The sequence below is a fragment of the Oncorhynchus clarkii genome, chromosome 17 (genome assembly GCF_045791955.1).
Source record: "Oncorhynchus clarkii lewisi isolate Uvic-CL-2024 chromosome 17, UVic_Ocla_1.0, whole genome shotgun sequence".
In the NCBI taxonomy this organism is placed as follows: Eukaryota; Metazoa; Chordata; class Actinopteri; order Salmoniformes; family Salmonidae; genus Oncorhynchus; species Oncorhynchus clarkii.
The window spans coordinates 78,877,720-78,900,760 of NC_092163.1; the positions used below are offsets into that span (position 1 = coordinate 78,877,720).

The 23,041-nt window shown below is 41.5% G+C and overlaps 2 protein-coding genes across 2 annotated transcripts in view; both read left to right on the forward strand.

Annotated features, from left to right (window-relative positions):
- The window catches only part of LOC139371457 (ssu-2 homolog, tandem duplicate 1), a 33,518-nt gene extending 12,104 nt beyond the window's left edge, over positions 1-21,414 (forward strand). The window contains exons 2-12 of the mRNA XM_071111883.1: positions 5,040-5,135; positions 7,123-7,207; positions 11,815-11,944; positions 12,535-12,595; positions 12,880-13,004; positions 13,449-13,511; positions 13,917-14,026; positions 14,636-14,728; positions 18,574-18,679; positions 18,854-18,970; positions 20,523-21,414. Of these exons, the coding sequence (XP_070967984.1) occupies positions 5,040-5,135; positions 7,123-7,207; positions 11,815-11,944; positions 12,535-12,595; positions 12,880-13,004; positions 13,449-13,511; positions 13,917-14,026; positions 14,636-14,728; positions 18,574-18,679; positions 18,854-18,970; positions 20,523-20,657 (1,121 nt within the window). The 3' untranslated portion in view covers positions 20,658-21,414. The remainder of the gene's footprint in view (positions 1-5,039; positions 5,136-7,122; positions 7,208-11,814; positions 11,945-12,534; positions 12,596-12,879; positions 13,005-13,448; positions 13,512-13,916; positions 14,027-14,635; positions 14,729-18,573; positions 18,680-18,853; positions 18,971-20,522) is intronic.
- A 253-nt stretch (positions 21,415-21,667) lies between these two features.
- LOC139371456 (semaphorin-3D-like) overlaps positions 21,668-23,041 on the forward strand; it is a 122,644-nt gene continuing 121,270 nt past the window's right edge. The window contains exon 1 of the mRNA XM_071111880.1: positions 21,668-21,853. The gene's annotated coding sequence lies outside the window, so the exon portion shown is untranslated. The remainder of the gene's footprint in view (positions 21,854-23,041) is intronic.

Here is a 23,041-nt window from a genome sequence, read left to right on the forward strand (position 1 = left end):
TCTTCAAGGCAAAACTGCTCCAGTTTCTTCAAGTTGGATGGGTTCCGTTGGTGTACAGCAATCTTTAAGTCCTACCACAGATTCTCAATTGGATTGAGGTCTGGGCTTTGACTAGGCCATTCCAAGACATGTTAATGTCTTGGAATGTTAATTCCTTCAATTCTAACCAGTTTCCCAGTCCCTGCCGATGAAAAACCTGCTGCCACAACCACCATACTTCACTGTGGGGATGGTGTTCTCGGGGTAATGAGAGGTGTTTGGTTTGTGCCAGACATAGCGTTTTCCTTGATGACCAAAAAGCTAAATTTTAGTCTCATCTAACCAGAGTACCTTCTTCCATATGTTTGGGGAGTCTCCCACATGCCTTTTGGCAAACACCAAACATGTTTGTAATTTTATTTTTTAAGCGATGGCTTTTTTTCTGGCCACTCTTCCGTAAAGCCCAGCTCTGTGAAGTGTACGGCTTAAAGTGGTCCTATGGACAGATACTCCAATCTCCGCTGTGGAGCTTTACAGCTCCTTCAGGGTTAACTTTGGTCTTTTTGTTGCATCTGATTAATGCCCTCCTTGCCTGGTCTGTGAGTTTTGGTGGGCGGCCTTCTCTTGGCAGGTTTGTTGTGGTGCCATATTCTTTCCATTTTTAATAATGGATTTAATGGTGCTCTGTGGGATGTTCAAAGTTTCAGATATTTTTGTATAACCCAACCCTGATCTGTACTTCTCCACAATTGTGTCCCTGACCTGTTTGGAGAGCTCCTTGGTCTTCATGGTGCCGCTTGCTTGATGGTGCCCCTTGCTTTGTGGTGTTGCTGTAACGGTTTTCTTCCGTTGAAGGAGAGGAGGAGCAAAATGCAGCGTGGTTAGTGTTCAACATCTTTAATATAGACGATAAACGAGAACACTACAAAATACAAAACAATAAATGTGAAAACCGAAACAGTCCTATCTGGTGCAGTGACACAAAGACAGAAGACAACCACCCACAAAATACCCAAAGAACATGGCTGCCTAAATATGGTTCCCAATCAGAGACAACGATAAACACCTGCCTCTAATTGAGAACCAATCTAGGCAACCATAAACATACAAACCCCTAGACCAGACAAAACACATAAATCCCCCATGTCACACCCTGACCTAACCAAAATAATAAAGAAAACATAGATAACTAAGGCCAGGGCGTGACAGTTGCAGACTCTGGGGCCTTTCAGAACAGGTGTATATATATACTGAGATCATCTGACAGATCATGCACGCACCACTTTTCTGTTTATAATTTTTTTTTTTTTTACGTAATTATTTTCATTTCACTTCACCAATTTGGACAATTTTATTCAATTTCAATTAGAGGTTGTAATTTAACAAAATAGGAAAAATGCTTTTGCAAAGCACTGTATTTTTTCACCATGACAGTTTACAATCTAAGGTAACACCCAAGTAATTTACTCAACTTCTTCTTCAACAGCCACACCATTCATTACCAGATTCAGCTGAGGTCTAGAATTTAGGGAATGATTTGTACCAAATACAATGCTCTTTACAGAGGCTCAGATCCAGTTTACAGTTTATTACTGGCCACCCATTCCAAAACTGACTGCAACTCCTTGTTAAGGGTTTAAGTAACTTCATTAGCTGTGGTTGTTGATGCGTATATGGTTGAATCATCAGCATACATGGACACACATGCTTTGTTTAATGCCAGCGGCAGGTCATTGATAAAAATATAAACTAGTAGAGGGCCTAGGGAGCTGCCCTGCGGTACACCACACTTTACATGTTTGACATTAGAGATGCTTCCATTAAAGAAAAACCCTTTGAGTTCTATTAGATAGATAGCTCTGAATTCATGATAGCTCTGAATCCGCGATATGGCAGAGGTTGAACATCCATAAAACATACAGTACGTTGTCTCAACAACAGGTTATTTATAGGTCAATTATATGAAAAGCAGCACTGGAATTAACAGGTACAGCTCCCACAATCATCTTATTATCAATTTCTTTCAGCCAATCATCAGTCGTTTGTGCCAGTGCAGTACATTTTCAGTGCCCTTCTCTATAAGCATGCTGAAAGTCTGTTGTCAATTTGTTTACAGAAAAATTGAATTGTATTTGGTCAAACACAATTTTGTCTAACAGTTTGCTAATAGCTGGCAGTGAGCTGATAGGTCTGCTGTTAGAACCAGTAAAAGACCGCTTTATGACTCTTGGGTAAAGGAATGACTTTGGCTTCCCTCCAGGCCTGAAGTATTCATTAAAATAATTTGCAACATCAAATGGTTTGCTTATGAATAATTGTTTTTTCTGCCAATAATTTCATTTAAATTACTCCAAAGTTTTTTTATATCATTCTTTATATCATTGATCTTGGCTTCATAATACAGTTTCTTCTTCTTGTTGTTGAGTTTAGTCACATCATTTCTCAATTTGCAGTCAGTCAGCCAGTCAGATGTGCAGCCAGACTTATTAGCCACTCCTTTTGCCCCATCTCTTTCAACCATACCGTTCTTCAATTCCTCATCAATCCATAGAGCCTCAACAGTTCTAACAGTCCGTTTCTTAACAGGTGCATGTTTATCAATAATTGGAAGAAGCAATTTCATAAAGTCATCAAGTGCAGCGTCTGGATGCTCCTCATTAATCACATCAGACCAGCGTCTGGATGCTCCTCATTAGTCACATCAGACCAACAAATATTTTTAACATCATCCACATAAGAGTCACAGCAGAGTCTTTTGTATGATCTCTTATACACTATTATAGGCCCAGCTGTTGGAACTTTGTCTTTCCTGTATATAGCCACTATATTGTGATCACTGCATCCAATGGGTTCAGATACAGGTTTAGAACAAAGGTCTACAGTATTAGTAAACATGTGATCGATACATGTGGATGATCTTGTTCCTGTAGTGTTTGTAAACACCCTGGTAGGTTGATTAATAACCTGAACCAGATTACAGGCACTGGTTACAGTAAGAAGCTTCCTCTTGAGTGGACAGCTTGATGAAAACCAGTCAATATTCAGGTTGTCAAGAAAGTAGACCTCTCTGTTTACATCACATACACTATCAAGCATTTCACACATATTATTTAGATACTGACTGTTAGCACTTGGTGGCCCATAGCAACACCCCAAAATAAAAGGCTTTAGATGTGCCAAGTGAACCTGCAACCACAACACTTCAATAACACCTGACATGAGATCTCCTCTAAGCATTACAGGGACGTGGCTCTGAATATACAGTAACTCTCCCCCATAAGCATTTCTGTCTCTTCTATAGATGTTATATCCTTGTATTGCTACTGATGTATCATCAAATTAGTTATCTATGTGAGTCTCTAATATATGAATGTTATCTGATGTTAGCAAGTTATGGATTTCATGAACCTTATTTCTAAGGCTTAATAATATTAAAATGGGATATTTTAATCCCTTTCTTGGGTAGCTTATCAGAGAGACTTAATATGGAAAAGAACACAAAAAAAATAACATACAGCAGTCCATTAATCAGTTGGTGTGTGTGTGTGTGTGTGTGTGTGTGTGTGTGTGTGTGTGTGTGTGTGTGTGTGTGTGTGTGTGTGTGTGTGTGTGCGCGTGCGTGTGCGTGCGTGCGTGCGTGCTGTGGGGTTGAGGCTACGAACCCATAGGCTTGGCTCTCTCATCCCTTCCAGGCTTTTTGGACAATGAGCCTGTCATAGCGGATGTAAGTAACGTCCCCACACGCGCTGGTAACTTTCATTGCTGGGATAAGTTATTTTTTCTTCTTCAGGCGCACAGCTTCAGCACAGTCCTTGTTGAGGAAGATGTACGTTTCTCTGAAGTTCTTGTCTCTTTCCAGAACAGTTACGTTGCCCTTTGAACCTCAGGAACTTGACCACTATCGGCCTGGGCCTGTCAGCTGGGCCGGTGGTTGGTTTTTCTATTTCAATGGCATTTCCATGACTCAGGCCTGCCAGATACTCATGTTATGATGTAGGCTAATGTTGTTGGCCTGACTGAGAGAAGTTTCTAATGATGTGACCATCCCGAATGATGACTGTTTTCAATCGAGCATTTGTCTTTTTGTTTTGTCTCTATTATTCAATTCTGTATCGAAGGTTTTAATGAGACAAACCACAGTGAGAGAATGTTAGCAAGGAGGAGAATGACCGTGCTGTTATTAGAACTGAATCCCTTATGTTTAAGACACAAACTTTACTATTGGACACAAGCCATGAGTTTGGAGGTTAATTATTTATAACATTTGTTTACTGCTCAGTTAAACTTGTAACATAGAGTATAATGACATTTAAGTTGGACTATAACCAGGGCCTTGCCTATATCCAACACCTTCAGCTACTGCTTCTCTAGGAGAATAGAACCCTGCTCTTCTCCCAGGGTTCAAATTCAACCAGTGCCCCCTGATCTTTGAACCTTGACATCGGAGTCTCTGTCATAACGGTTTCTTCTGACCAGACCTGAACTTTGAAGAATCTGGCCCTGGTTGTTACAGTCAGGAATGACTCCTGGCACTGGTTATTACAGTCAGGAAAGACTCCTGGCCCTGGTTATTAGAGTCAGGATAGACTCCTGGCCCTGGTTATTAGAGTCAGGATAGACTCCTGGCCCTGGTTATTAGAGTCAGGAAAGACTCCTGGCCCTGGTTATTAGAGTCAGGAAAGACTCCTGGCCCTGGTTATTAGAGTCAGGAAATACTCTTGGTTATTAGAGTCAGGAATGACTCCTGGCCTCGGTTATTAGAGTCAGGAAAGACTCCTGGCCCTGGTTATTACAGTCAGGAAAGACTCCTGACCCTGGTTAATAGCGTCAGGAATGACTCCTGGCCCCGGTTATTAGAGTCAGGAAACACTCCTGGACTCGGATATTAGTCGGGAATGACTCCTGTTCCTACTCATATCAGGGTCATGTTCATTAGACACCAAAAGGAAACCGTCTGAAACAGAGTGAAATGGGGAGGTACTATTGGAATTTGTTGTTTTCTGTTGCGTGGTCTAATGGATAGTTGGGACATGAACCAGATGTTTCCCTGATATCAACAGGGGCGTTTGATCCCAACATTCCAGAGGAGGGTCCATCGGCGCCCCCTCCTGGCTGGCTGGACTGTGTGACAGGGTACGACGAGCCCAAAGGGGGAGGTGAGAGACACACACACATACACACACACATACACACTGAACTGTGACGAAGTACGATGAGCCCAAAGGAGGGGATGAGTCTCAGTGTTCTAAAAGTGTTCTAATTTAGAACACTACTCTGTCATTTAGAACACTACACTGTCATTTAGAACACTACACTGTCCTTTAGATCACTACACTGTCCTTTAGAACACTACACTGTCCTTTAGAACACGACACTGTCCTTTAGAACACTACACTGTCCTTTAGAACACTACACTGTCCTTTAGAACACTACACTGTCCTTTAGAACACTACGCTTTCCTTTAGAACACTACGCTGTCATTTAGAACACTACACTGTCCTTTAGAACACTACTCTGTCATTTAGAACACGACACTGTCCTTTAGAACACTACACTGTCATTTAGAACACTACACTGTCCTTTAGAACACTACTCTGTCATTTAGAACACTACTCTGTCATTTAGAACACAACACTGTCCTTTAGAACACTACACTGTCTTTTAGAACACTACTCTGTCATTTTGAACACTACGCTGTCCTTTAGAACACTAATCTGTCATTTAGAACACTACACTGTCCTTTAGAACACTACACCGTCCTTTAGAACACGACACCGTCCTTTAGAACACTACACTGTCCTTTAGAACACTACGCTGTCCTTTAGAACACTACTCTGTCATTTAGAACACTACTCTGTCATTTAGAACACGACACTGTCCTTTAGAACACTACACTGTCCTTTAGAACACTACGCTGTTCTTTAGAACACTACTCTGTCCTTTAGAACACTACACTGTCCTTTAGAACACGACACTGTCCTTTAGAACACTACTCTGTCATTTAGAACACAACACTGTCCTTTAGAACACTACTCTGTCATTTAGAACACTACTCTGTCATTTAGAACACGATACTGTCCTTTAGAACACTACACTGTCATTTAGAACACTACACTGTCATTTAGAACACTACACTCATTTACAACACTACTCTGTCATTTAGAACACTACGCTGTCCTTTAGAACACTACACTGTCATTTAGAACACTACACTGTCATTTAGAACACTACACTGTCATTTAGAACACTACACTCATTTAGAACACTACTCTGTCATTTAGAACACTACACTGTCCTTTAAAACACTACTCTGTCATTTAGAACACTACACTGTCATTTAGAACACTACGCTTTCCTTTAGAACACTACTCTGTCATTTAGAACACTACGCTGTCATTTAGAACACTACTCTGTCATTTAGAACACTACACTGTCCTTTAAAACACTACTCTGTCATTTAGAACACTACACTGTCATTTAGAACACTACGCTTTCTTTTAGAACACTACTCTGTCATTTAGAACACTACGCTGTCATTTAGAACACTACTCTGTCATTTAGAACACTACACTGTCCTTTAGAACACTACGCGGTCATTTAGAACACTACACTGTCCTTTAGAACACTACTCTGTCATTTAGAACACTACACTGTCCTTTAAAACACTACACTGTCATTTAGAACACTACACTGTCATTTAGAACACTACACTGTCCTTTAAAACACTACACTGTCATTTAGAACACTACACTGTCATTTAGAACACTACACTGTCCTTTAAAACACTACACTGTCATTTAGAACACTACACTGTCATTTAGAACACTACACTGTCCTTTAAAACACTACACTGTCATATAGAACACTACACTGTAATTTAGAACACTACACTGAATGTGATCGAAACTGTCTGAAATGGCACCCTATTCCCTACATAGTGCACTACAATTTACCAGATGTCTATGTGGCACTGGCCAAAAGTAATGCACTGTGTTGGGAATAGGGTGCCATTTCTGAAGCAGACAAGTTGATTGACTTGGCTGTAGATTCTAGTGTTTACCCCGTCTGTGTTGAAGTTTAATTACCAAAATAACTTCATGATTGCCTTCATATGAATGACTGAAATGCTTGTATTTCTCTCAGACACAGGAGACCAGCTGTACCCTCCTCCTCCTGCCTACAACCCTCAACCTGAGAATGACAGGAATGCATCCGTCCCTAACGTCAGGTGAGACTAGATACAGTACTGTGCTATTTAATATAGAAGTATTTTCTATGTTTATTGGATAAAGATAATTCTGAAAGAGCAGTGTGCTGGATTTGAAACCATGCTGTGAGCTGTACATCGTACATGTGCTCCAGAGTCAGCAGCTGAAGACCGTTAGACCACTCACTACAGTACTACTACACCCCCAGACTACAGTACTACTACACCTCACACTACAGTACTACTACACCCCCAGACTACAGTACTACTACACCCCACACTACAGTACTACTACACCCCACACTACAGTACTACTACACCTCACACTACAGTACTACTACACCTTAGACTACAGTACTACTACACCTCACACTACAGTACTACTACACCTTAGACTACAGTACTAATACACCCCCAGACTACAGTACTACTACACCCCAGACTACAGTACTACTACACCTTAGACTACAGTACTACTACACCTTAGACTACAGTACTACTACACCTTAGACTACAGTACTACTACACCCCCAGACTACAGTACCATACTGCTACTACACTCCAGACTACCTTGATAAACATTAGCAAAAAAGACTGTATTAAGTAAATAATACAAATATTGAGTTATTGTATGCAACCTTTTTGGGGAAATTATTTTATTCTAATACTCAGAGAAAGAGATTTTCTGTTTTCAGTACTTCGCCACCCTCCCCTTTCGAGGATAACGTCACAGCCTTTTTCTAAAATGTTTTACGAGATTGGAGAACACATTGGGAGGGATCGTAGCCCATTCCTCCATACAGAATCTTTCCAGATCCTTGATGTCCTTCGACATCAACAGGTTTTCAATGGGATTGAAGTCCGGAGACTAAGATGGCCATTGCATCAATTGGCACATCTAGCCACTGGGTCAATTAACCATTTCTTTGTGGATTTTGATGTGTGTTCGTGGTTATGGTTTTGCTGGAAGATCCACTTGCAGCCAAGTTTCAGCCTCCTAGCAGAGGCAACCAAGTTTCTGCCTAAAATGTCCTAGTACGTTGACCTTAACAAGGGCCACAGGACCAGTGGAAGCTAAATAGTCCAGTAACATCAAAGATCCACCACCATATTTTACAGTAAGGATGAGGTTATTTTCTAAATATGCATCCTACTTTCGACGCCAAACCAACCACTGGTGTGCTTGGCCACAGAGCTCAATTATAGTGTCATATAATGTCATCTATTATAGTGTCATCTATTATAGTGTCATCCATTATTGTATCTGACCATGGCAATCCAAGAGCTAATGTTGTTTAGCAAACTCCAGGCATTTACATTAGATTGCGAAAGTATTCACCCCCCTTGGCATTTTTTCTATTTTGTTGCATTTCAACCTGTAATTTTAAATAGATTTTTATTTGGCTCTCGTGTAATGAACATACACAAAATAGTCCAAATTGGTGAAGCAAACAAACAAACAAAAAACCGGAGAAGTGGTGTGTGCATTTGTATTTCCTCCCTTTGCTATGAAGCCCCTAAATAAGATCTGGTGCAAAAAATTACCTTCAGAAGTCACATAATTAGTTAAATAAAGTCCACCTGTGTGCAATCTAAGTGTCACATGATCTGTCACATGATCTCAGTATATATACACCTGTTCTGAAAGGCCCCAGAGTCTGCAACACCACTAAGCAACGAACACCACCAAGCAAGCGGCACCATGAAGACCAAGGAGCTCTCCAAACAGGTCCGGAACAAAGTTGTGGAGAAGTACCGATCAGGGTTGGGTTAAGAATAAAATCATAAACTTTGAACATCCCACGGAGCACCATTAAATCATTATAAAAAATGGAAAGAATGTGTCACCACAACAAACCTGCCAAGAGAAGTCACGGAACAGGCGAGGGCATTAAAACTTCTTGATGCACCCATCCCGTTAGCGGGATCATTTACGTCAACATCCGCTGAATTGCAGAGCGCCAAATTCAAATTAAATTACTAAAATATTTAATTTTCATGAAATCACAAGTGCAATATAGTAAAACACAGCTTAGCTTGTTGTTAATCCACCTGGCGTGTCAGATTTCAAAAAAGCTTTTCGGCGAAAGCATACCAAGTGTTTATGTAAGGACATCTCTCTCAGCAGACAAAACATTACAAACAGCTAGCAGCCAAGTAGATTGGTCACGAAAGTCAGAAAAGCATTCAAATGAATCGCTTACCTTTGATGATCTTTGCATGTTTGCACTCACCAGACTCCCAGTTACACAATAAATGTTCCTTTTGTTCCATAAAGATTATTTTATATCCAAAATACCTCCATTTGGTTGGCGCGTTATGTTCAGAAATCCACAGGCTCGAGCGGTCACGACCGGGCAGACGAAAATTCCAAATAGTATCCGTAAAGTTCGTAGAAACATGTCAAACGTTTTTTATAATCAATCCTCAGGTTGTTTTTACAATATAGAATCTATAATATTTTAACTGGGACTGTAGCTTCTTCAATAGGAGAGAGAGAAATGTCTGCTCCAAGCTGTTGCGCATGCAAAACGCTGCTGGCACCCAGCCATCCACTGACGCGATGTGATCTTTCTCGCTCATTTTTCAAAATAAAAGCCTGAAACTATTTCTAAGGACTGTTCACAACATGTGGAAGCCATAGGAAAATGAATCTGGTTGATATCCCTTTAAATGGAGCGAAGGCAGGCAATGGAACAGAGAGCTTTCAGGAAAAACAGCACTTCCGGGTTGGATTTTCCTCAGGTTTTTGCCTGCAATATCATTTCTGTTATACTCACAGACAATATTTTGACAATTTTGGAAACGTTAGAGAGGGTTTTCTATCCTAATCTGAAAATTATATGCATATTCTAGATTCTGGGTCTGAGAAATAGGCAGTTTCATTTGGGTACGTTTTTCATCCAAACATCAAAATACTGCCCCCTACACTCAACGGTTTCAGAGAGGCAACAAAGAGACCAAAGATAACCCTGAAGGAGCAGCAAAGCTCCACAGCGGAGATTGGAGTATCTGTCCATAGGACCACTTTAAGCCGTACACTCCACAGAGCTGGGCTTTACGGAAGAGTGGCCAGAAAAAAGCCATTGTTAAAGAAAAAAATAAGAAAACACGTTTGTTCGCCAAAAGGCATGTGGGAGACTCCCCAAACATATGGAAGAAGGTACTCTGGTTAGATGATACTAAAATGTAGCTTTTTGGCCATCAAGGAAAACACTATGTCTGGCGCAAACTCAACACCTCCCATCACCCCGAGATCACCATCCCCACAGTGAAGCATGGTGGTGGCAGCATCATGCCGTGGGTATGTTTTTCATCGGCAAGGACTGGTAAACTGGTAAGAATTAAAGGAATGATGGATGGTGCTAAATACTGGGAAATTCTTGCGGGAAACCTAGAGATATGAGACTGGGACGGAGGTTCACCTTCCAGCAGGACATTTACCCTAAGCTGCTAAAGCAACACACAAGTGTTTTAAGGGGAAACATTTAAATGTCTTGGAATGGCCTAGTCAAAGCCCAGACCTCAATCCAATTGAGAATGTGTGCTATGACTTAAAGATCACTGTACACCAGCGGAACCCATCCAACTTGAAGGAGCTGTAGCAGTTGCCTTGAAGAATGGGCAAAAATCCCAGTGGCTAGATGTGCCAAGCTTATAGAGACATACCCCAAGAGACTTGCAGCTGTAATTGAAGCAAAAGGTGGGTCTACAAAGTATTGACTTTGGGGGGGTGAAAAGTTATGCAAGTTTTATTTTTATTTTTTATTCTTATTTCTTGTTTGCTTCACAAGGAAAATCATTTGGATCTTCAAAGTGGTAGGCATGTTGTGTAAATACATTTTTATTCCAGGTTGTAAGGCAACAAAATAGGAAAAATGCCAAGGGGGGTGAATACTTTCGCGATCCACTGTATGTTGTAGAGGCTTCCATTAAAGAACACCCTCTGTGTTATGTTAGACAGGTAACTCTTTATCCACAATATAGCAGGGGGTGTAATGCCATAACGCATACGTTTTTCCAGCAGCAGATTATGATTGATAATATCTCAGTCTGATCTGATTATTCTGACCAATGACTAGTCATCTTTTATTTGCAAATGTATCCTCCTGCTTTGAAGAGGGAAGCGGGGTAGGCTCAAGAGCCTAAACAATCCTATCCGCCAATCAGGGTTGTGTATGTAAATATAGAAACATTTGTAACAACACGCCCACACGATCAGACTGAGCATTTCAACGGCAAGAGGCGGTCCAGGGAAATAAACACACAGAGTGATTTATTAGACACACAGTGATGATTTATAATAATATACATTTAGAAAGACTACACGGGGGCTTTAAGCTGAGATACATTTTTTTTAAAAAGTAGAATTCCAGTACAATGTTCTTGGCTATGATTTATTATGAGGGGTGCCAATAAATTTGACCCATATCTTTTTTTAGAAAGAAAAATATTACTTGTTAATAAACATCAATTTATTTGAGCAATAGTATAATATATATACTTTTTCATTTGTTTGAGCATACAATATATCTCCTTATTTGTATTATTTATTTTATACAGTATTTTTTTTCTCATCTTTATCAAGGGTGCCAATACTTTTGGACCTCACAGTATGTATTCTACAGGGTACCTCAAGTGTCAGAGAGTGTGGCTAGGGAAGCTCTCCTGAAGTTTGTGGGCTCCAAGTGGTCCAAAAGCAGCAAGCCTGCCAGAAACCTGATCTTCAAGGAGTTACAACCTATCACAATGTATCGGGTAAGTCTGCTAACTAGCCCTTCATACTAGACCTCTCGTTAGTATTATCTCTTATGAAACCTCTTGTTGGTAATATCTCTTATGAAACCTCTTGTTGGTCTCTTATGAAACCTCTTGTTGGTAATATCTCGTATGAAACCTCTTGTTGGTCTCTTATGAAACCTCTAGTTGGTAGTATCTCTTATGAAACCTCTTGTTGGTAGTGTCTCTTATGACACCTCTTGTTGGTAGTGTCTCTTATGACACCTCTTGTTGGTAATATCTCTTATGAAACCTCTTGTTGGTCTCTTATGAAACCTCTTGTTGGTAATATCTCTTATGAAACCTCTTGTTGGTAGTGTCTCTTATGAAACCTCTAGTTGATAATATCTCTTAAGAAACCTCTTGTTGGTAGTGTCTCTTATGAAACCTCTAGTTGATAGTGTCTCTTATGAAACCTCTAGTTGATAGTGTCTCTTATGAAACCTCGAGTTGATAGTGTCTCTTATAAAACCTCTTGTTGGCAGTATCTCTTATGAAACCTCTTGTTGGCAGTATCTCTTATGAAACCTCTTGTTGGCAGTATCTCTTATGAAACCTCTTGTTGGCAGTATCGTTTGGAGACATATACTGAGTCCAGATCCAGTGCCTGGGAGATGGAGCCATTTACTGGTAATTTCATACTGTCTCAGGACAGCTTTTTGTCTGTTTTAAATAACTAGACAAGGTGTTTTGTCAGAAACTGACGTATTTGCTGTCAATTACAAAATACACACATATCCGAGAAGTTCCAGTTTGAACCCATACAGTACCCGTATGGCACAACAACGCATGACATCGGAGTTGGCTTAACTAGAGCACACACACAGATGTGCAACTAGACGAGGTATCCCCTCGCTTAGTTGAGATATCCCAACTAGGCGAGGTATCCCAGGTATCTTCCTCCGATCTCTCAGGCCAGGTGGTAGACGGACCTCAGTACGGGATGAGCCCCCCTCCGTGGGACGTCCCGGTGCAACAGCCACAGAGATACATCGATGTGATCCTGAAAGTGCGTGTCCCTCACTCCTCCTTTGTAAAGGTGTGTCTACGTTATTACCTCCTGAAAGGAAAGAGTCTTACGTCCTTCACATCAACTCTGCTTTACAGTAAATACATCAACTCTGCTTTTCAGTAAACACATCAACTCTGCTTTTTAGTAAACACATCAACTCTGCTTTTTAGTAAAATATACATAATCTCTGATTTTCAGGAAAATATACATCATCTCTGCTTTTCAGTAAAATATACATCATCTCTGATTTTCAGGAAAATATACATCATCTCTGCTTTTCAGTAAAATATTCATCATCTCTGCTTTTCAATAATTTAGGAATTTTTCCGAGTCCAAAATTATGTTGTTGTGTGTGACATGTGTGTGTGTCTGTGTTAAACATTTGTTAGCCCTTCTATGTTGTGTGTGTGTGTGTGTGCGTGTGCGCGTGCGTGCGTGTTCCGCTCCTCACCACTGCTGTGGTTGTTTCAGACGTGTCACCGGTGCCACGGCTGTGGTAGGACGCGCTGCACACACTGTGCAGGGAGGGGAAATGTAAGTAGCAACTCCTCCCTCCTTATTTACATTCCCTCTCTCTCACTTGTCTTTAGACATTTTAGTCTAGGAGGCCCAGGAGTTGTTTTCCTGAGCAACGCGACCTGACCAGCAAGTTATAGGGGTGGTTTTCCGTACATAAATTAAAGCCTATCCCGACTTAAAAAGCCTTCTCAATGCAGATTCTCTCTATGTCCGAGAATCACCTCGTATGTTATAACTACCAGGGTGCAGAGTTGTTTTTTGGGTCCGGACATGTTGTCAGGGAAACCTCTTGGCCCTGTTTCAGAGGCATTAATAGACTGTCCCCTGTTTCAGAGGTATTAATAGACTGTCCCCGGTTTCAGAGGTATTAATAGACTGTCCCCTGTTTCAGAGGTATTAATAGACTGTCCCCTGTTTCAGAGGCGGTGTCCGTTCTGCCACGGACATGGTCGCAGGACAACAGGACATGGACGTAACAACAGGGCCGGAAACAACAGATGTTCCAGCTGCCAAGGGAGGGGGAGGAAGAGGTGCAGGACACCTACATTTACAGTATATTTTACATTGAGCAGAAGCTCTCATCCAGAGCGACTTACAGTTAGTGCATTCATCTTAAGATCGCTAGGTGAAAACAGCCGCATATCACATTCATATTAAGTACATTTCTCTTCAATTTACTGGCTCTGTGTCGTCCGTGCTAGTTCCACCATTGCAGTGCCAGGACAAGAGAAGAGCTTCCTCATCACAATGCTATACTCACAATCTCTCTGTTCATGATATCAAAAACTAGTTAAGATAATGTCTTAAGATAATGTCTACCGCAGCGAGGCATTTTCCTGGAAATGTAATATCGTTATATTTCATGTTCAGTAAACGGACAGCTGCAGTATATAAGCTGCAAATTGTATTGTATCAATAAGTGATTTATTTAGTGATTGATTGATTATATCCACTTGACTTTCGATGATTAAAACTGTCCTTTGTTCCAGTTTTCTCCTCCAGATGTACCTCCTGTTGATTGGTTGGCTAATTGATTTATTAATGTCTCTTTCATTCAGGTGTGTGTTTTACCATGGACGTCATTTATTAATTTGTTGATTGATTGGTGGCTAATTGATTGATTGATGTCTCTCCTCTAGATGCACGTTCTGCCATGGACACGGACACAAGACCTGCCCCACCTGTCAGGGCAACAGAAACCTGATGCACTTCATTCAGCTCACCATCACATGGTACTGAACTGGGCCCGGTTTCCCCGATGGAACCTAAGCCTACAAGTGTTTTTAACAATGTGTCGGTCCTTTAAACGGCCCGAAGATGTCACAATGTGTCGGTCCTTTAAACGGCCCGAAGATGTCACATTGTATCGGTCCTTTAACGGCCCGAAGATGTCACAATGCGTCGGTCCTTTAACGGCCCGAAGATGTCACAATGCGTCGGTCCTTTAAACGGCCCGAAGATGTCACAATGTGTCGGTCCTTTAACGGCCCGAAGATGTCACAATGCGTCGGTCCTTTAACGGCCCGAAGATGTCACAATGCGTCGGCTGCGCGTGTGCGCCATCTTGCCCCATCATGCATACATTTATTTTGTCCCCGCACACCAAACGCAATCGCGACATGCAGGTTAAAATATCAAAACAAACTCTTAACCAATTACATTAATTTGGGGACAGGTCGAAAAACATTCAACTGTTATGGCAATTTAGCTAGCTAGCTTACACTTGCTAGCTAATTTGTCCTATTTAGCTAGCTTACACTTGCTAGCTAATTTGTCCTATTTAGCTAGCTTACACTTGCTAGCTAATTTGTCCTATTTAGCTAGCGTTCTGTTGCTAGCTAATTTGTCCTATTTAGCTAGCGTTCTGTTGCTAGCTAATTTGTCCTATTTAGCTAGCGTTCTGTTGCTAGCTAATTTGTCCTGGGACATAAACATAGAGTTGTTATTTAACCTGAGATGCACAAGGTCCTCTACTCCGACAATTAATCCACACATAAAACGGTCAACCGAATCGATTCTAGTCATCTCTCCTCCTTCCAGGCCTTTTCTTCTCTGGGCTTTATATTGCGATTGTCAACTTTCATAAATTAGGCGTCTTACCGCCACCAAACTCGTTCGTCTTTCTATCACCCACGTGGGTATAACCAATGAGGAGATGGCACGTGGGCACCTGTTTCTATGAACCAATGAGGAGATGGGAAAGGCAAGACTTGCAGCGTGAACTGCGTCACAAATAGAACTGACTTCTATTTTAGCCCTTGGCAACGCAGACGCTCGTTGGCGCGCGTGAGCAGTGTGGGTGAAATAATTGAATAATATAGATTTCTACATTTATTTTGCAACGTGAGCGGTGTAGTCAGGGTATTACGATGATCTTAACAACACAAAGAGTCGTATTACAAGCTGAACAAACAGTTCATGTTATTGTCCTGCTGAACTGAACTGAAGAGTCATATTACAAGCTGAACAAACAGTTCATGTTATTGTCCTGCTGAACTGAACAGGAGAGTCGTAATACAAGCTGAACAAACAGTTCATGTTATTGTCCTGCTGAACTGAACAGGAGAGTCGTAATACAAGCTGAACAAACAGTTCATGTTCTTGTCCTGCTGAACTGAACTGAAGAGTCATATTACAAGCTGAACAAACAGTTCATGTTATTGTCCTGCTGAACTGAACTGAAGAGTCATATTACAAGCTGAACAAACAGTTCATGTTCTTGTCCTGCTGAACTGAACTGAAGAGTCATATTACAAGCTGAACAAACAGTTCATGTTCTTGTCCTGCTGAACTGAACTGAAGAGTCATATTACAAGCTGAACAAACAGTTCATGTTATTGTCCTGCTGAACTGAACTGAAGAGTCATATTACAAGCTGAACAAACAGTTCATGTTATTGTCCTGCTGAACTGAACTGAAGAGTCATATTACAAGCTGAACAAACAGTTCATGTTATTGTCCTGCTGAACTGAACTGAAGAGTCATATTACAAGCTGAACAAACAGTTAATGTTATTGTCCTGCTGAACTGAACTGAACTGAAGAGTCATATTATTTTTTTATTTTTTTTATTTCACCTTTATTTATCCAGGTAGGCCAGTTGAGAACACCTTTATTTAACCAGGTAGGCTAGTTGAGAACACCTTTATTTAACCAGGTAGGCCAGTTGAGAACACCTTTATTTAACCAGGTAGGCTAGTTGAGAACAAGTTCTCATTTGCAACTGCGACCTGGCCAAGATAAAGCATAGCAGTGTGAACAGACAACACAGAGTTACACATGGAGTAAACAATTAACAAGTCAATAACACAGTAGAAAAAAGGGTAGTCTATATACATTGTGTGCAAAAGGCATGAGAAGGTAGGCAAATAATTACAATTATGCAGATTAACACTGGAGTGATAAATGATCAGATGGTCATGTGCAGGTAGAGATACTGGTGTGCAAAAGAGCAGAAAAGTAAATAAATAAAAACAGTATGGGGATGAGGTAGGTGAAAATGGGTGGGCTATTTACCAATAGACTATGTACAGCTGCAGCGATCGGTTAGCTGCTCAGATAGCAGATGTTTGAAGTTGGTGAGGGAGATAAAAGTCTCCAACTTCAGCGATTTTTGCAATTCGTTCCAGTCACAGGCAGCAGAGAACTGGAACGAAAGGCGGCCAAATGAGGTGTTGGCTTTAGGGATGATCAGTGAGATACACCTGCTGGAGCGCGTGCTACGGATGGGTGTTGCCATCGTGACCAGTGAACTGAGATAAGGCGGAGCTTTACCTAGCATGGACTTGTAGATGACCTGGAGCCAGTGGGTCTGGCGACGAATATGTAGCGAGGGCCAGCCGACTAGAGCATACAAGTCGCAGTGGTGGGTGGTATAAGGTGCTTTAGTGACAAAACGGATGGCACTGTGATAAACTGCATCCAGTTTGCTGAGTTGAGTGTTGGAAGCAATTTTGTAGATGACATCGCCGAAGTCGAGGATCGGTAGGATAGTCAGCTTTACTAGGGTAAGTTTGGCGGCGTGAGTGAAGGAGGCTTTGTTGCGGAATAGAAAGCCGACTCTTGATTTGATTTTCGATTGGAGATGTTTGATATGGGTCTGGAAGGAGAGTTTTCAGTCTAGCCAGACACCTAGGTACTTATAGATGTCCACATATTCAAGGTCGGAACCATCCAGGGTGGTGATGCTGGTCAGGCGTGCGGGTGCAGGCAGCGAACGGTTGAAAAGCATGCATTTGGTTTTACTAGCGTTTAAGAGCAGTTGGAGGCCACGGAAGGAGTGTTGTATGGCATTGAAGCTCGTTTGGAGGTTAGATAGCACAGTGTCCAAGGACGGGCCGGAAGTATATAGAATGGTGTCGTCTGCGTAGAGGTGGATCAGGGAATCGCCCGCAGCATGAGCAACATCATTGATATATACAGAGAAAAGAGTCGGCCCGAGAATTGAACCCTGTGGCACCCCCATAGAGACTGCCAGAGGACCGGACAGCATGCCCTCCGATTTGACAAGCCCTCATATTACAAGCTGAACAAACAGTTCATGTCATTGTCCTGCTGAACTGAACAGGAGAGTCATATTACAAGCTGAACAAACAGTTCATGTTATTGTCCTGCTGAACTGAACTGAAGAGTCATATTACAAGCTGAACAAACAGTTCATGTCATTGTCCTGCTGAACTGAACAGGAGAGTCATATTACAAGCTGAACAAACAGTTCATGTTATTGTCCTGCTGAACTGAACAGGAGAGTCGTAATAAAGGGCTGAACAAACAGTTCATGTCATTGTCCTGCAGAACTGTATTTGTGTAACCTGTAATATGGTGCAAACTCTTAAGTCAACAGAAGCAAGGATTTCCCTTAGGATTTATATCAGCAGTGGTGGCAATGGATTAGCGCAATTACATGCTAGCTATTCCCATAGACTTCCAGTCGTTGAGCTAACGACTATCCATTTAAGAGCGTCTCAGCCAAAAAATATGGACGCAAATGATTCCATCATATTACATCATGGCAGCTGGTAAATGAATATAGGGGAAACACTGAAACAGAAGCATCCCGTTGGTCCATTTTCCTGCAGGAAGAACCACGTGTTTGAGTTCGTACCGGACCGGCTGCCTGAGTTCCCTCTCAAGAAGTTTGAGAAGGTGTCTGGGGACGCCTTCTTCGTTGATGAAAGTATTCTGGTAAATATCAATTTTATTTTCCTTGAGTAGAAGGGCTGTAAATATGTGTTAACCTGATCCCAGATCTTTATGTGACCATGATAGAGAGGTTGGCTAGAACTCCCACCAGGCTACATGCCTGTCACTGTGGTGTTATGTTATCATACTCTAACCTTACCGGGCTCATTCCCCCAGGTGTACCCCATCGTGGGTTTCCCTGACCAGGAGATCTGTGACGCCTCCAGGAAGGCGTCTCAGGAACACCACAGCAAGTTCTCACCACAGCAAGTTCCCTGTCGCATCCTACAACAGGTGAGTTATCTCTGGGCCTATAGCTGGTGTTCTGGTCCAATTCTCATCCTACAACAGGTGAGTTATCTCTGGGCCTATAGCTGGTGTCCTGGTCCAATACTCATCCTAGAACAGGTGAGTTATCTCTGGGCCTATAGCTAGTGTTGTTCTGGTCCAATTCTCATCGGTGAGTTATCTCTGGGCCTATAGCTGGTGTTCTGGTCCAATTCTCATCCTACAACAGGTGAGTTATCTCTGGGCCTATAGCTGGTGTCCTGGTCCAATTCTCATCCTACAACAGGTGAGTTATCTCTGGGCCTATAGCTGGTGTTCTGGTCCAATACTCATCCTACAACAGGTGAGTTATCTCTGGGCCTATAGCTGGTGTTCTGGTCCAATACTCATCCTACAACAGGTGAGTTATCTCTGGGCCTATAGCTGGTGTCCTGGTCCAATACTCATCCTAGAACAGGTGAGTTATCTCTGGGCCTATAGCTAGTGTTGTTCTGGTCCAATTCTCATCGGTGAGTTATCTCTGGGCCTATAGCTGGTGTCCTGGTCCAATACTCATCCTAGAACAGGTGAGTTATCTCTGGGCCTATAGCTGGTGTCCTGGTCCAATACTCATCCTACAACAGGTGAGTTATCTCTGGGCCTATAGCTAGTGTTGTTCTGGTCCAATTCTCATCGGTGAGTTATCTCTGGGCCTATAGCTGGTGTCCTGGTCCAATTCTCATCCTACAACAGGTGAGTTATCTCTGGGCCTATAGCTGGTGTTCTGGTCCAATACTCATCCTACAACAGGTGAGTTATCTCTGGGCCTATAGCTGGTGTTCTGGTCCAATACTCATCCTACAACAGGTGAGTTATCTCTGGGCCTATAGCTGGTGTCCTGGTCCAATACTCATCCTACAACAGGTGAGTTATCTCTGGGCCTATAGAGGGTGTCCTAGTCCAATAGCTGGTGTCCTGGTCCAATTCTCATCCTATAACAGGTGAGTTATCTCTGGGCCTATAGCTAGTGTTCTGGTCCAATTCTCATCCTACAACAGGTGAGTTATCTCTGGGCCTATAGCTAGTGTTCTGGTCCAATTCTCATCCTATAACAGGTGAGTTATCTCTGGGCCTATAGCTGGTGTCCTGGTCCAGTACTCATCCTATTGAGGACTTATCCCCTCCTGCCGTGCCCCACCTGAGGCCCATAGAGGCCCGTTTATTTACTGTTCAACAACAAAAATGTGATTACCTTTAACGGCCACTAGAGGCCAGCACTGACATAAATATAGCAGATCCTTCCTGGATAGAGGCTCTGTTTATTTATTTTATTTTATTTCACCTTTATTTCACCAGGTAGGCTAGTTGAGAACAAGTTCTCATTTGCAACTGCGACCTGGCCAAGATAAAGCATAGCAGTGTGAACAGACAACACAGAGTTACACATGGAGTAAACAATTAACAAGTCAATAACACAGTAGAAAAAAGGGGAGTCTATATACATTGTGTGCAAAAGGCATGAGGAGGTAGGCTGATCCTGTGTAGTAATATCTACTCAAATATGTCTGTTTGTTCACAGCGTCAAACCATCGAGTTGGTTCCCATCACTCACGCCTTCTATTCCTACAGTGGAAAAGACTACGCCTACTTTGTTTACGGTCTCGAGAATAAGGTTTTCACTCCTAAATATCCCTCCGCCTGTGTTATATTATAAAAGGAAACATCTCATGATAATGTTAATGTTAGTCCTGTCCTTTTTTTTTTTTTTTTTATGAATATTTTACAGTCATAGTCATTACAATATACTTTACTTGTGGTTGTCGTATAATCAAGGAGATAAGGAATGTCTACTAATGTTCTAGAAAAGTGTAACTGCCGTCTTATTGATTGTGTATAGACAAAAGTCTATCCTGACATTTTTACATTTGTAATTATTATCATTTTTTTTTTAACTCAAAAGGGTGCTAGCCGTGTTGAAACTCAATGTAAAACCAGTGCCTGTTCATTCCAGCCATTCCAACCACTGATTTTTCCATCACACCATTGAATTGAAAGTATATGCTATACTATAACAATAATATCCAAAGTTTATGAAGTTGGATAATGGAATATTTTATTCTGAATTCTGTTATGTTTGTCTGTACCTTCGTGGACTCTCCAGTTTTGGTCATAGAGATGGAACTGTAGAACATAGAATGAGAAGCGGAATCATTTTAATTCTATGGAGAATCTAGTCAATCTGTTTCTATGGTTCTGGATCATCCACTGAGGTCTAAACTCAGAGTAAGAGAGGTGTGTTGCCTGAGCTCAGAGTAAGAGAGGTGTGTTGCCTGTGTGTTTCTAATTGTAATCATCTAAATGTTTTTTTATATATATAAATCTGAATTTTACTACATGCACCTTACAGCCTATGGTGAAAACAACTTTTCTATACCCTGTATTTTTATAATAAAAAAAAATATGATTTTGAATATTTGTATTTTTCATCATTTGGAACTGGAAGGGTGTAATTACTTGTTGAATAAAACAAATGACTTGTCTATGCCCGTTGTTATATTACCAAACTGTAGTGGAATAGATACACCTGCACAAACACTTTGTTCTCACCCGGTGTGCGTCATGAGTGAAATAAGCGGATGTTTTCTTGGCGAGAGAGCGGGAGGGGCTGGGAAGCGCAGCGCAGGAACATGGAGTGTAATTGACTATTTGAGGAGTGGCCTTCCCAGACCAGCATGCGGACTTTGTTTATAACGTGAGGAAGGGGGACAATGTGGAGACATCTCACCTCACTTCGCTTTTTCAAGGCTTGCAGCAGTCTGTTTCTCTCGCTCTGTATCATTAGGCTGCCTGCGGTAAATTTGGAGTGGAATAACTCATCTTCAGGAATCACTATCAACAAAAGAGTGTCTGGTGAGTTTGCTGAAAAGTTTACTGTGTGATAACTGTGACAACTTTGCAGTGTTTACTGTGTGATAACTGGATATGTTTGCTGTGTGCTCTGAGGCAGGCTATGAGCATATTGTGTGAAGGTAAATTATATAAAGTGAGTGGTCTTTGATAATTATTTTGTGTAGTTTATCAGTTCGACCATTTAAAAAAAAACATGAACACATAAAACTTGATCAATTTCTAGATCAATCAATATTATACCCAAATTATTTTTGGCAAACGTTTGTGGCTCTGTATATAACCATTTGGGGAAACAGGTAGCCTAGTGGTTAAAGCGTCGGATCGAGTCCCCGAGCAGACAAGGTCAAAATATTCACTGATTTGATGCGTTTTAACCTTTTAAACACAATATCAAAATATGGGGAAAGATACTTGAACCTGCTTGGGGAGAGAGGTGGTGAAATTAGGTAGAGAAAGGAAGAAACAGAGAAGCAGAGAGACAGATGCTTGGAGAGTTTGAGTAGGCTGTCGTTGACACGTTAACAGTGCTGCCCGCTCTACACTGTAAAGATCCTGCAAGCTGCATACTACACTCTCCGTGGGACTCCAGTGCAGTGTTCACACTTCACAGTGCTTATCGGTTTTGATACCTTGCTCCGCTGGTAACTGAGATCAATGGCGACCCGTCATTCTGGACAGGTGGGGCAGAGACACACTTGTTATGAGCCCCACTTTTTTTTTTTTCTTCTTTTTTTCGGCTTGCCTGTTTTGCATGTTATTTAGGGATTTATGTGTCATATCAGTTTGCAAACAATGTAAAAAAATATATATATATATATGTTTTGATTGAGTTAATTAATCCACATACTCTACATACATGATCTCTTTTGTTTTCATGAGAAAGGCAGCTCCACAAATGCAGGTGTTTCAGCCTAGCTCAGTGCTTTCTGTGGTGGTTGGGCAGCCAAGTGGAAAATACAGGGTGTAGGTGTTGGTAATGTTCTCTGGTTGTGCCGTGATTGGCTCAGTGTTCTGTCACTCATGGGGACACTACTTCAACGCCAAGTCTAAGGGTAGAGCTCGAAAATTCAAGCCCCTTTGGGTGCTGCCATAGAGTTACATTAGGAGTGCCCATCCAAGAAGGCTCAAGGTCATTGGCCTTGTCAAATCACGTTATATTTACAGTAGCTTTGATCATGTCAACATCAT